The sequence below is a fragment of the Herpailurus yagouaroundi genome, unplaced genomic scaffold, assembly GCF_014898765.1.
Source record: "Herpailurus yagouaroundi ecotype Mexico unplaced genomic scaffold, PumYag 100, whole genome shotgun sequence".
NCBI classification, from domain to species: domain Eukaryota; kingdom Metazoa; phylum Chordata; class Mammalia; order Carnivora; family Felidae; genus Herpailurus; species Herpailurus yagouaroundi.
In genome coordinates this window covers 22,298,994-22,313,482 of record NW_024412391.1, presented here as the reverse complement: position 1 = coordinate 22,313,482, position 14,489 = coordinate 22,298,994, and the positions used below count along the sequence as shown (strand labels likewise).

Here is a 14,489-nt window from a genome sequence, read left to right as displayed (position 1 = left end):
TTCTAGGATGAACCCAGACTGGGTCAGTAGTCTGCTATTCTGGGAAGAGTATAGTTTCTTGGTGAATGAAAATAAAAGAGGGGTTCATTTTTGACTTGAGTTTTAGAGGAATTAAGGGACCGTATTTGGTAGAGAACCAAATAAGAAAATTTATGTCATTGGATAAAGTTTTAGAAGCAGTAGCAGCAGAGAGAGAGAGAGAGAGAGAGAGAGATGGCAAGACCTTTTCTTGACTAAATTTAGGAAAGTGGATTGAGGGGTTAGCATGGGGAATATTCAGGGTGTGGGCAATAAATTCTTGAGGGGAAGGGATTCATATTAATGCATAAAGTAATTGGCAGTCATGAAAAGGATAAAATAAAAATGCATGAGAAAGTTGGGACCAACATGGTGATTGTGGAAAGCAAATGAAGGAGTGCCATGGAATAGAGAAAGAATTGATTAGAGATAGATGGCTGTGGCATGAAGGAGAATAAGGCTTGCACATATGGTGTATTACTATTATGTGGGGGATTGTCAAGAATAATGCTGGTTATTGGTATTAGTTGTGTCAATGCATACTCCCATTTACCCAGGGGTCTTGTTGTACCCTGTGCCTCAGTCAGTCTCTAGGCTCCAGCACCTTATCTTGAAAACTTTCAATTTAGGGATGCTCGGCATTAGTTAAGCGGCGTGAATAGAGACTATAGCACAGATGACAGCTCCCCAAGCCCCGAACCAAGACCTTTTATCCAATGAGATACTCATAATAGAGATGAGTAGGGTCAGCAAGTAAGAGGTGAAGAGGACGAGGAAGATGGTGAGAGACCTCAGGGCAGTGGTGTGAGCTTTCATGCTGGAGCTGCAGTGACCAGTGCTATGGTGTTGCATTGCTCCATGTGTTGGAACAGTGAGGCCATGAGCAGGATTGTGGAGGCCAGGAACAGGAGGAAAGGAATAACCAATGCAACCATTAGATGAGATATGGTAAACAAATGGAATGTCTTAAGTCCCTTAACCATAGTGCTGTTTGTAGAGAAACGCCCCACGGTGATTAAGCGAACATTGACACAATTCCTAATAGTTGAAAAGATGATTGACACACAAAAAACCAACAAAGAACCCAGCAACAGCCAAGGAACAAATCTCAACATTCTCCACCTCAGCTAGAAGAGGTGGACTGGTAAAGGAAGAGACTTTGACACAGTAGAAGACAGCAAGCAAGCTGGTTAACCAGAAAGTAAGAGTATTAGTAAATTCTCAGGTGATTGATAAGTACCAAAATACATAGTTAGGGTTAAAATAGGAGCAAAAATTGTATAGGACAGATGCCCACTGTAGACAGAAGCAGCAAATACCCAGGCAGATGAGACTCAAGTCCACCGATGACAGCCTTTTGGCCTGCACCCACTCTCTGCCCAGCACTGCAAACATTAAGCTCCTCTGCATAATTACTCTCAAGGATTTGAGCACATAGATGGTTATGAAGAAGATAGTGAGCCAGAGGGGCATCATTTTTCCACTCCAAAGTATCTTCTTGGACACGGACTTAAAATCTCTGCAATAATTTCCAGGTAGGGAATAGGCTCCAAGTCCCACTATTGTCTCATGCAAGAAAATACCGCCCTCTGGATGTAAATTTTTCCCAGCTCATCTTTCACTTTGCTATTTTCCTATCTGCAAGATCTGCTTATGCTTTGCTTGCTGGTTTTTTAGCAGGCCCGGATGCAAAGAAATCTGTTTGAATGTTGTTTCCTGCTCCTGAGGTGCCTTGATTATTTCCATAAAAGACATACTTATTTCATAGTCATGCTGTTTATATCTTTATCTGTCTAAGGCATCTTTAACTTATTTTCCCATCTTCTTTAAATGATATCCTCACTTCTTGGGGCGCCTGAGTGGCTCAGTCAGTTAAGCGTCCAGCTTCAGCTCAGGTCATGATCTTACGGTTCATGGGTTTGAGCCCCATCTCGGGCTCTGTGCTGACAGTTTGGAGCCTGGAACCTGCTTCGGATTCCGTGTCTCCTTCTCTCTCTGCCCCTTCCCCACTCTCTCTCAAAAATAAACAAACAGTAAAAAAAATTTTTTTAAATGATATCCTCACTTCTTTAACCTAAAATTTGAACCACAGGGAAGATAAAGCCTTCACTGTCCATTCATGTCCTGGATAATATTTCTATTCTGCTGAAGGCCATAATAAGGAAACTTTCAGAAATCCTCTCTCCTTGGCTTCCACAGTAGGCTGGAGTGGATGCTATAACCAAAGTGTTAGTGCAAATTAAAAATAACAAAGAAAAGTCCTTACTCTCAGTTTCTACCTGCAATATTGCTAGAATTCCAGACCTTCAAGTACCCTCATCCAATGCATGCCACTTTCATAACTGCCCATTGAGTTCCTGCACTGCACTCCCTACAGTGGAAGGGTGGCATCCTTAGCTGTTGTTCTGCCAATTTCAATGCCTTGAGCCAATGCTTTATATATCTTTGAGAATTGTTCATGTTCCATTGACATCATTGTTTTTTGCCTTCCTACACGGCCAGCTCTTTTTGTCACTGCTGACATTGCTCAAGATGAATAAAGAAGGCCCTCTCACCATTAGTAAAACAATTTTTAAAAATTAGGCCTGTTGAGCAGAGAAGCCAAGAAGCTTTGCTTTCTCTGTTTGGGAGGCTGGAACAATGGAATCACTGATGGTCGTGACTTCAAATGTCTCTGACTGGTATAATCTGGTCCTGTAAACTATCAGCCCTCTGTACGGTACCCATGAATTATTTCTGGAAGTGTCCCCTGTGGGCTCACAAGCAAGACTGACTGCAGCAGGTGCTGGATGGTCTGATTTGTCAAGCACCTGCTGAGGATACTGCACCTGCCAGCTGCTTCCCTTTCTAGCAGTGTACCATGGTGTTTGCTGTACTCTTCCCCATCACATGCTATGATGCTCAAAGCTCCAATTGCTACAGGTCCTGAGCCCAAGCTGAGCAGCAGTGGTCTGTGGTGAAGCATACCTGTGTTCACATTCACCTGTTACAGGGGACGTGGAAGCTTAACCCCTTGCCCTTCCACGCTTTGCATTCTCACTAGAGGCAAACTTGATTCGCAGTTTCTCAAACAGCTCTCATGGCACCTCCATGAAGCAATCTCTTTTTATAACTTGATTCTAGAACCACAGTTCAGTGTACCCAATGCTGCTAGGTGGAAGTGAACCCATGGTGTGTGTGGCACCTTGGAACATGAAGATGGAATTGAAAGACTCCGAGACAAAAAGATCCCTATAAGCAGGAACCTGTGAACTGGTAGACTTTAAGCACTGTTTTGGACAAGGGACAAGCTACTCATTACTTCCAAATATCTAGGAACTGATTCATAGCTATATAGGCCGACTAGAGGATGAATTCAGGAAATGAGTTCAGGAAAACTGTACCAGATAGATACCAAACATTTAATTACTGGCTTCAAAAATGAGAAGCAAATTCTAATAATTGCTAATTGGCGATAAAGACAAAGTGAAAGTCATGGACCTTATGTGTGATAAGCACCAAGTCTTATGGACTTTTAATCATTCACAGAGGAGAAAACAGAAGCAATCCAACATGAAGCTTAGAATTCTTAAACATAACAATAAACCACTGAACTCATGATACAAAGGTAAAAACAATAGTTAAAAAATTATACTAGAAAAAAGAATATTAGAAAGCATGTGCTTTGCATTCTCAATAAAATGCAAGAATCAGCAAATTTAAAAAGTGAGATGACAAAACAGTAGCTTGCGATTACCAGGTGAATGGGTTAAGATGTGTTCATACAGAAGTAGGGAGAAAGAAGAGAATGAGAAGTGATGGTAAGGGAAATATGCAATAATAACATTAAGATCTGCCTTTTGTCCAGGATGCACTAAACATGTTGCCTCCAATAGGCACTGCCTCACTCAGAGAACCTCAGAATGCTCGTGATGCTCCAGACCTCCTTCTGAGGGGTTCTTAAGCGCAATACTCACCACTATAGCCCTCGTGACAATACCAGCCGCTGTAGTTGGACCAGGAATGAGCACCTGTCCAAACCAGCCACTGATAGGCTGGCCCACAGCCCCAGGGATGATCTGGCACAACTCTACTCCACAGAGGCACTCTCTTTGTGATAACAACCAATCAAACAACCCAGATTCTCTGAAAGTGACACGTAAAGAGTCCCTATAAACTGGTGGTTAATGTTCTGTGGGGTTAGGAGTTCAAAGGTTGTCTTTTATTACGTCTGTGTGTATGACTCCTGTAGAGCAATCTCTGAGGTCCCTTGATTTAGCAACTAGAACACTACAGCCTCTAGTTGGTGCTTAGAAAATATCTATTGAATGAATGAAGAACACAAGAAGAGCAGACTAGAGAACCACATATTCTACTGTAAGTGTAAGGGCCAGTGGCCTAACATTGTAGAGAATATACACTATGGTTATATTCCTATGCCATTCAAATAACTGAAATTGGAAAGGTTAATAAAATATAAGTGTGCCTAAATTGGCAACTATTTTTCAGGGAAAAATTGTGGCTTGAACAAATGCACTGAAACTGAATGAGACAAATGGTGACTTATAATCACATGTGACATTGTGGAGAGAGATTTCCATGATCCACATGACTGTGGATATGTACTGTCAATCACTGTTTGAACCAATGGGACTGGCAAAATGAACCCAAGTTAATACAATGTAATTTCAGCAATACTATGGTCACGTGCCCATCACATGGTAGTTTATTTACAATTTCGTAGATAAAATAAGGGTCCACAAATTGTCATATTTGAATCCCGGAAACCTTTGACTATGTTACCTTATACGGCAAAAGGACATTGCAGATAATCTCAATCTTGAGATGATAAGATGATCCTGGAAAACTGGAATAGACCCAGTGTAATGACAAAGGTCCTTGTAAGAGGAAGGCAGGAGAGTGAGAGTCAGAGGAGGTGATGTGATGATGGAAGTAGAGATCAGAGTCACAATCTAAGGAATCCAGGCAGCTTCTAGAAGCAGGAAAAGACAAGAAACAGATTCTCCCCTAGAGTTCCCAGAAGGAGCACAGCTATATGGACACCTTGATTTAGACCCACAAGACTCACTTCAGACTCTGACCTCTGGAACTTTAAGATAATAAATTTGTGCTGTTCTAAACTACTACATTTATAGTAATTTGTTAAAGCAGCAATAGGAAGCTAATACAGAGGCAACTCTAAGAAACAGATAGCCAAACTCTATGTTAGTTGAATTATATTTATAGGTACCTATATTTAGTAAGTAATAAAATAATGGGTTTATATACAGGCAAAATCTCAATAGAATAGACTAAGATTTCTGTGACATATCAGGATAAATATAGGTAGACCACTTAGAAGCTACTTACTACATACTTGAGTTTCACCCCAGAGAACTAGAGTCTCCACAGGTACACATGGACTCATTTATAGAGCTTTAGAGACCATAACTGACATTTTTGGGAAAATGTCTTCAAGTTCTTTGTGCATTTTTGAACCAGGTTATTTGATTATTTGCTATTGAATTTTAGGAGTTCCTTATACCTCCTGGGAATAAACCCTTTATTATATATCTGATTTACAAATATTTTATCCCATTCCATAGGTTGCCTTTTTATTTTTGTTGGTTGTTTCCTTTTCTGTACAGAAACTTTCTAGTTTGATATAGTTGCACTTGTCTATTTTTGCTTATGTTCCCTGTGTTTTTGGTGTCACATTGAAGAAATCACTGCAAAGTGCAATGTCAAGGAACGTTTCCCCTATGTTTTCTTCTAGGAGTTTTACTGTTTATAGTCTCACATTTAAGTCTTTAATGCATTTTGTGTTGATTTTGTGTATAGTATAAGGGTCCAGTTTCTTTCTTTTGCATTTGTGTATCCAGGCTTCCTAGCACCTTTTGTTGAAGAGATTTTCTTTTCCCCATTCCTTGTCAATGATCAGTTGGTTGTGTACACGATAGGTTTTTTTTCTGTTCTATCCCATTCTGCTAGTGTATATATTTGTCTGTATGCCAGTACCATACTGTTTTAATTACTGCAACTTTGTAATATATTTGGAAATCTAATATATTTGGAAATCCGAACATGTGATGTCTCTAGCTTGTTTGTCCATTTTCAATCTTCCTTTAGCTACTATGATTCTTCTGTGGTCCCCTAAGAACTTTAGAATTGTTTTTCTGTTTCTACAGAAAAAACAAGTTCATTCCTAAGTATATTATCCTTTTTGATGCTATTGTAGGTGGGGTTGTTTTCTTAATTCCCCTTTTAGATGGTTAATTATTAGTGTATGTAAATGCAACCAATTTTATATATCAATTTTGTGTCCTGCAAAATGGCCAACACATATGTGGAAAGATAGTCAATGTCATTAATTATCAGGAAAATGCAAATCAGAAGTGCAATAAAGAAAATGTGGAAGATAAATTACTTACTCTTTGTGCTGAGGTTAAAAGCATCACAATAAAGCAGAAAAAAAACTGCAATAAATGTCACCTCATATCTGCTAGGATGACTATTATTTAAAACTTTTTTTAATGTTTACTAATTTTGAGACAAAGAGAGAGAGCACAGGGAAGAGGCAGAGAGAGAGGGAGAGAGATAATCCTAAGCAGGCTCTGCACTGTCAGCACAGAGCCCGACATGGAGCTCGACCTCACAAACCGTGAGGTCATGACCTGAGTCGTAATCAAGAGTTGGATGCTTAACCAACTAAGCCACTCAGTTGCCCCTAGGATGACTACTATTAAAAAACAAAAAGATAAGCATTGGAGCAGCCACAGAGAAATTGGAATACTGTTGGTGGGAATGTAACTGTTGGTGGGCATAACAACTATGAAAAAATAGATGGAGATTCCTCAAAAACTTAACAATAGAACTACCATATAATTCAGCAATCTCACTTCTGGGTATATATATCCAAAAAGTTGAAGTCAGGATCTCAAAGAGATGTCGCACTCCCATGTTCATTGTAACACTATTCATAATAGCCCAGAAGTGGAAACAACCAAAATGTTCATCAACAGATGAATGGGTAAAGAAAATATGGTATATATGTACAATGGAATATTATTCAGCCTTAAAAATGTAGGAAATCTTACTATTTGTGACAACATGGATGAACCTGACAGATATCCAACATGAAATAAGCTAGTCATAATGAGATCAATAATGCATGATTCCACTTATATGACATATGTAAAATAGTCAAATTCATAGAATCAGAGAATATAATAGTGCTTCCCAGAGGTTGGGTAGTGAGGAAATGGGTTATTGCTATTCAATAGGAATAATGTTTAAGTCATGCTCAATGAATAAGTGCTAGAGATCTGCTATACAACATGGATTTTATAGTTAACAATATGATATTATGCATTCGAAATTTGTCAAGAGAGTAAATCTCATGTTAAGTGTTCTTACCACAAAATAAAGCAAAAAAAAAAAAAAAAAGCAAAGGGACACAAGGAAACTCTGGGAAGTGTTGCATATGGTACTACCTTGACTGTAGTGATGGTTATCATGAGTGTTTGTACACGTCTAAACTCATCAAATTGTACGCACTAAATATATGTAGTTTTTGTACAGTTTTCAACCCCCCATGTAATTGAAGGTCTGCATATAACTGGGGCACCTGGGTGGCTCAGTCAATTGAGCATCTGACTCTTGATTTTGGCTCAGGTCATGATCCCAGGGTTGTGGGATTGAGTCCTGTGTCAGACTCCGGGCTGAGCATGCAGCCTGCTTGAGATTCTCTCTCTTTCTCTTTCGCTTTCACTCTCTCTCCTTCTGCCCACCCCCCTCACACACACACACACACACACACACACACACACACACACACACTCTCTCTCTCTCTCTCCCCCTAATAAAAAAAAAATTCTGCATATAACTTTTGAATCCCAGAAACTTAACCTCTAATAACCTGCTATTGACCAGATGCTTCACGGATAAAATAAACAGTCATTTAACACATATTCTGTATGTTATCTGTATCATAAACTATATTCTTATAATAATGTAAGCTAGAGAAAAAAGGTTATTAAGAAAACCATAAGGAAGAGAAAATACATTTATCATACTGTACTATAAGAAATCTGCATGTATGTGGACCCATGTAGTTTAAACCTGTGTTCTAGGGTCAACTGTGTGTCAATTATACCTCAGTAAAGCTGTAAAAAAAAAAATCAATAACTGAGACCTAAGTTCCATCCCTAATACTCTAATTTAATTTTCTGGGGTATAGGCTGGGTATCAGGATTTTACAAAATCATCCCACCAAATTCTAAATGGCAGCTCAGTTTTAGACCCACGGCTTTAAAGCCACCTCTGTGGGGAAGGTACTTGCATGTGTAGTGACAATAACAAAACTTCCATGTGTAGTTTTACTTTGAACATCTGTAAGGCGAAGTGACCTCTTCATTTCATAAGCTTTTAGTAGCTGAAAAATGATGGGAGTGTCCAATTCTTCAGGAAATAATTCTCATTCATCCACAGTATGAAGATAGTCTTCTTTACATATTTTTATCCCTCAGTGCTTTCACCCAATATAAATTTTGCTGGATCTTTCTTAGTTTCCAAATTTGTGAATATGCTTATGGTTCTACTATCATCCCAAATTCTGGTATATTGATTATTCTAGTAAAAGCCACAATTTTTCTGCAGCTACAAATGAAATGTTTAATGCTATATATAGCATCATATTTTCAAAGCATTCATGAACTCCAGGTGCATTTTAATTATCTAATAACATTAGAGCCTGTATATTGCACAACATGTAGGGCTGTGACTTCTAAACAAAGCCTTCTCTAAAGATCCTGTGAAGATTTATACTCTATATACCTCTTTCTTTAAAGTTTCCTTGTGTTATAGAAGTTCAGAGATAATCCATCTTTGGAGGTGACTTAAGCCTATACTTGTTCCTATATATAGTAGGGGAAGCTTCTTTTCCGTCTGTGACAATCTTACTTTTCTTAGTATTTATTTTTTCTGTGGAGGAAGATTGTATCCATCCTTAAAGGCTGTGGGAAAAATGATTTCATCTTCACCCCAAAATGAACAGCATGCTTTGTTTACCTGCCTTCTCCTCTATAACTCCCTTCCCTGAAAAACAGAACTCCTTCCCCAACAGGCTAGTCATAGAGTTTGGTGCCTTCTTTTTTCTTTTCTTTTCTAAGTTTAATTATTTATTTTAAGAGAGGCAGAGAGAGTATGAGCCAGGTAGGGGCAGAAAGAGAGGGAGAATATCCAGCAGGTTTCATGCAGTCAGTGAAGAGCCCAATGCTGGGCTCGAACTCCAGAAACTATGATATCATGACCTGAACCAAATCAAGAGTCGGACACTTAACCGACTAAGCCACCCAGGTGCTCTGGAGTTTTTTTGCTTTTGACCCTTGTTAAAGCAATCCCAGATTTGTCAAAAAACAGTGGTCTTAGATGTTTCCCAGTTAGCCATACACATTCTTTCTTGTGTCACCAGCATTCAATAACAATCAGAATTGATCTTTTTCATTTGAAAATGGTCAGCAGTTTAAATGAATATTTAATAGTAACTAACGTGGTCCATGAAGAAGGTTAGGGAGCTTTCTCTATCCTATTTCTAATTCTGCCACCAACCTTTGTGGCCTGAAGCAAGTAATGTTTTTCTTTGCTTTTTATCTCATTCTTTAGATAAGAATCATAGCATTAATTTGTTTAGTCTCTAATTTATTGAATGTACACATTACTGAAACCCTGGGAGCATGTACCCAGTCAGTTGGCAAATTGCAAATTATAGACAGTACAAGAACTGTAATTTAATACTAAAATGATGCCACTCAAAGGCCTTAGGCAAAATTCTGACCAAAAGGAGTTAAAGCCCACCACCATCATCATCAACAACTGTGTTTCAGGTGACATATGTACCTCCATTAGGCACTCTCTCCATTTCATCATTCCAATCAGGCACTATCCATGATGCCTTAGAACCTTTGAACACTCAAGGTATAGGGCTCTGATGACCTGTGGTACAGTGGATGAGAATAATTTCCCACTTCTCCTGTTATATTCAATTAGAAAGCTACCAAAGCCAAATATTCCAGAGCCTCAGTGATGTTTAATTTATTTGTCTCTCTCTCTCTCTCCCTAGGACATAGTACAAATCCATGACGCTGGAAGGGGTTAGGACAGAATGATAAACACTACCCTCAGAGACAGTCCTCTCTTGCAATAATGTCTAAAGCCATGGATCCCATAAATTAACAGCATCATTATCACCTGAAAAATACTTAGAAATGTAAATTCTTGGGCCCTATTCTGACCTATTGAGTCAGAAATACTGGGAGTGGGACCTAACAATCCAATTTTAACAAGGCTTTTAGGTGATTTGGATGCCTGACAAAGTTTGACAATTATTGATATGAATACATCATACCTGGTTCCTTCTAGCCTTGGGATGTCTCGGGACCTCATATACATAGGCTTCCCTGTGGCCACTCCACAGGGTGTTCTAGTTATAAATAAATTTATCTTGACTCCAAGAGAAGACACACTTTGGCCCAAGCTGATATTCTGTCCACAGATAAAATAAGTGAGGTTTTTCTCCTGTTTTTTTTTTTTTTTAATTTTTTTTTCAACGTTTATTTATTTTTGGGACAGAGAGAGACAGAGCATGAACGGGGGAGGGGCAGAGAGAGAGGGAGACACAGATTCGGAAACAGGCTCCAGGCTCTGAGCCATCAGCCCAGAGCCCGACGCGGGGCTCGAACTCACGGACCGCGAGATCGTGACCTGGCTGAAGTCGGACGCTTAACCGACTGCGCCACCCAGGCGCCCCTCTCCTGTTTTTAATAAATGAGATCCCACTACAAAAGTATCCTTGTTCTAATTTGGGGCAATATAATATTTTCAGAGGTCAAATACCTTAGAGAGAGGTTTGGGAATAAATCTTACTTAATGACACATGGTAAAAAAGAATAAGAGACAGACGAGCTACTGAAGAACTTTGAGAAGCCTTCTTTTGGTTTCCTTCTGTATCTTTCACAACTACAAGGTCAATAACTCATCAGCCAGCCCTGGATGCAAACAATGGTGGCAACCTTCATGGAAGACTAGGATATCTCTGTGCTACCCAAAGGATTTGCATAGGAACAAAAGGAACAAGAAGGATGAAAATGCAAGAAGATGAAGGAAAAGAAAGGATTGAGAAATAAAGAGAAAGAGGACAAGAGTTCTCAAGCCTCCTGGTCTTTGTCTTAGCCCAGAATTTAGAGTTGTTCACAGGCTGCCTAAACCCTCTTTAAAGATTAATAATGGCATGTTTTTATATGATAAGAGTAATCTAGTAGAGAAGGTAAATTGATGAGAGAGGACGGGGGAGAAGAAGAGAGAGAGGACTGAGAACTTCTGGAATTTTGTTCAGAGGTAATGGGACCTAGCCAAGTGGAGGAATTGACCTTTGTTTTATGCAAGAATGTTTTTCCCCCGTAGCAGGAATAAAAGAAGTATATACATGGTGATAACATGTTCAAGTTCCTTTCTTATTGTGCCTATTTTTTTCAGTGAAGTAGGAAACAAAATATTGTAAGCTGAGAAGGAGGAAGGGATGGAATTGTCTGAATTTGAAGAGAGGTGAGTTTGTGCAGTAGATATTTAGGAATCAGACACCTAGGGGTTGTGCCTTCAGAACTCTAGAGGGCAGCATTTACATAGACTAGTTAGCAAGGAGCTGTGGAGACAGTAGCCATGAAAATGTGCTGCTCAGATTTCTAGCTGCTGGTAACAACATGCTTGACTGATGGCCCCAGAGTCTGTCCTTCTAGTTCCACAACCGCATTTGCCATGAAAGCCATGTTTCCCATGGGCTGTTCTCACTTAGTGACTGAGCATGGCAGGAGGAAAGGGAGACTGAGCATGGCTGGAGGAAAGGGAGGAATAATGCAGATCCATTCCTGTGAGATGGGGACTCCTTCACTGTGTGACTTTGGTTCAAGGACACTTTTCAGTCTGGCCAGAACTTCCTTTAAACTGCACTGCAGTCTAAGAATCTTCCTACCTCATCATCTTTCCTCACTCCCCTTCTCTCTAGAGGTCAAATTTCATCTCAGTCTGGATTCTACCTCTGTCATGTTCAGAGTCATCCTCTTTGTTTCACAGAAATTTATCCAGTTAGTCTTTTGCACATAAGATGCTATTGTGGTGTCTGCTTTTTGGAAGTCTGAACTTGCATAAGTGGTCCCAGGAGTGGTCTGAGGAGCAGGTGATAAGATGGGATTTGGAGACTCACTCATTCTTATCCCAGCAGGCAGAGAGGACCTCAATATGAATATTATTTGGGGACACACATAGCCCCTGGCACAATATGGTGCCCTGATTGCTAAAGGTTCACCAGTGGTGACCTGGGAAAACATCTCAGTGGAATGAACTGACCTTAAAGTTGTGATAATTTAGTCATTTGAAAGATAGGGAGGGAACAATACCTACAAGTAGTTCACTGGTTTCTGCTAAGTTGTACTGACTCCCTGGAAAGGGATAAGAAGAAATTGAGATTCATGGACAAGCAGTTAAAGGTTAAGTATGAAAGCCAGAGGCACCTTTGTAACTTATCATGAGGCTCTTACCTCTCATAGTGGAAGAGCTAACAGCAGACAAAACTGAACAGTGAAATGAAGATTTGACAATGTTGCAGAGATCGAGAACTATTTAAATGTTCAGCCAAGACAGGTCTTCCAGGGTAAAGTCAAGGCCCTGGTTGGGAAAACCTGGGATACTTAGATACAGGATGAAGGATATCTGAATGTCTGCCCCTTAGGATTTTGGCTAGACAGATATCACTAAACACTCAACACTTTCAGAAGTACCCCTCCATTCCCTGTAAGAGCGAGTATATCTCCCATGCTAGAAGGTGCTGTAGAGGCCCCTTTCTACCAGGCAACAAATGCAGCCCTCAGGAACTACTCTATCTCCTCTCCTGGGTGGCAGACTGCTAACAAAGGTTGTCTCAGAAGGACCTTGATGGGGATGTGGTGAGCCTGATAAAAGAGGAAAGAAATCAAACATGAAAGAACTGTAAGAAATTGGCTAGATGGATTAATAGCAGATGAGAGGCATATCAGGAAAAGGCAAATCAAAACCACAATGAGGTATCACCCCACACCTGTTAGAATGGCTATTATAAAAAGGATAAGAGGGGTGCCCAGGTGGCTCAGTTGGTTAAGCATCCAACTTCGGCTCAGATCGTGATCTCGCAGTCTGTGGGTTCAAGCCCTGAACTGGGCTCTGTGCTGATAGCTGAGAGCCTGAAGCTTGCTTCAGATTTTGTGTCATCCTCTCTCTCTGCCCCTCCCCCTCTTGCACTCTGTCTCTCTCTCTCTCTCTCTCAAGAATAAATAAACATAAAAAAAAGATAAGAGAGAACAAGTGTTGGTGAGGATGTAGGGAAAAGGGAATCCTCGTGCCCTGTTGGTGGGAATGTAAACTGGTACAGCCACTATGGAAAACAGTATGGAGGTTCCTCAAGAAATTAAAAATAGAACTACCATAGAAGCTAGCAATCCCACTTCTAGGTATATTTCCAAAGGAAATGAAACCACTATCTTAAAGAGGTATCTGCACCACTGTGTTTATTGCAGCATTATTCACTTATTCACATTAGCCAGGACATAGAAACAATCTGAGTGTCTCCTGATGGGTAAATGGATAAAGAAGATGTGATGTATATATGGATGAAGACCTTGAGGACATTATGAAAAGTAAAATAAGTAAAATAAGTCACACAGAAAAGGACAAAAACTATGTTTTCACTTACATAAGGAATTTTAAAAAGCTAAATCCATAGAAATAGAGAATAGAATGGTGGTTGCCAGGGGCTGGGGAATGGGGGAAATGGGGAGATTTGCTCAAAGGTACAAACTTCCAGCTGTAAGTTGTGTGGATCTAATGTACATCATAGTGATTATAATTAACAAACTGGATCATATATCCAAAAGCTGTTAAAAGAATAGGATTTAAATGCTATTGTCGGAGAGAGGGAAGATGGCGGCGTAGGAGGACGCTGGGCTCACCGCGCATCCTGCTGATCACTTAGATTCCACCTACACCTGCCTAAATAACCCAGAAAACCACCAGAGGATTAGCAGAACGGAGTCGCCGGAGCCAAGCGCAGACGAGAGGCCCACGGAAGAGGGTAGGAAGGGCGGCGAGGCGGTGCGCGCTCCACGGACTGGCGGGAGGGAGCCGGGGCGGAGGGGCGGCTCGCCGGCCAAGCAGAGCCCCCGAGTCTGGCTTGCAAAAAGCGGAGGGGCCTGACGGACTGTGTTCCGACAGCAAGCGCGACTTAGCGGCTGGGAGGTCATAAGTTAACAGCTCTGCTCAGAAAGCGGGAAGGCTGGAGGACAAAGGGAAGGAAAGCTGCTGAGCCCCCGGACGACAGAGCTCAGTTTGGTGGGGAACAAAGGCGCTCGCCAGCGCCATCTTCCCCGCCCATCCCCCAGCCAAAATCCCAAAGAGAACCAGTTCCTGCC

At 40.6% G+C, this 14,489-nt stretch overlaps 1 protein-coding gene across 1 annotated transcript; it reads right to left on the bottom strand.

Moving 5' to 3' along the window:
• Positions 1-375: 375 nt before the first annotated feature.
• Positions 376-1,494, bottom strand: TAS2R16 (taste 2 receptor member 16). The gene is given in 3 exon segments (XM_040472099.1): positions 376-876; positions 879-1,157; positions 1,159-1,494. Coding segments are annotated over 3 exon segments (828 nt in total). The 3' UTR covers positions 376-663.
• Positions 1,495-14,489: the final 12,995 nt, after the last annotated feature.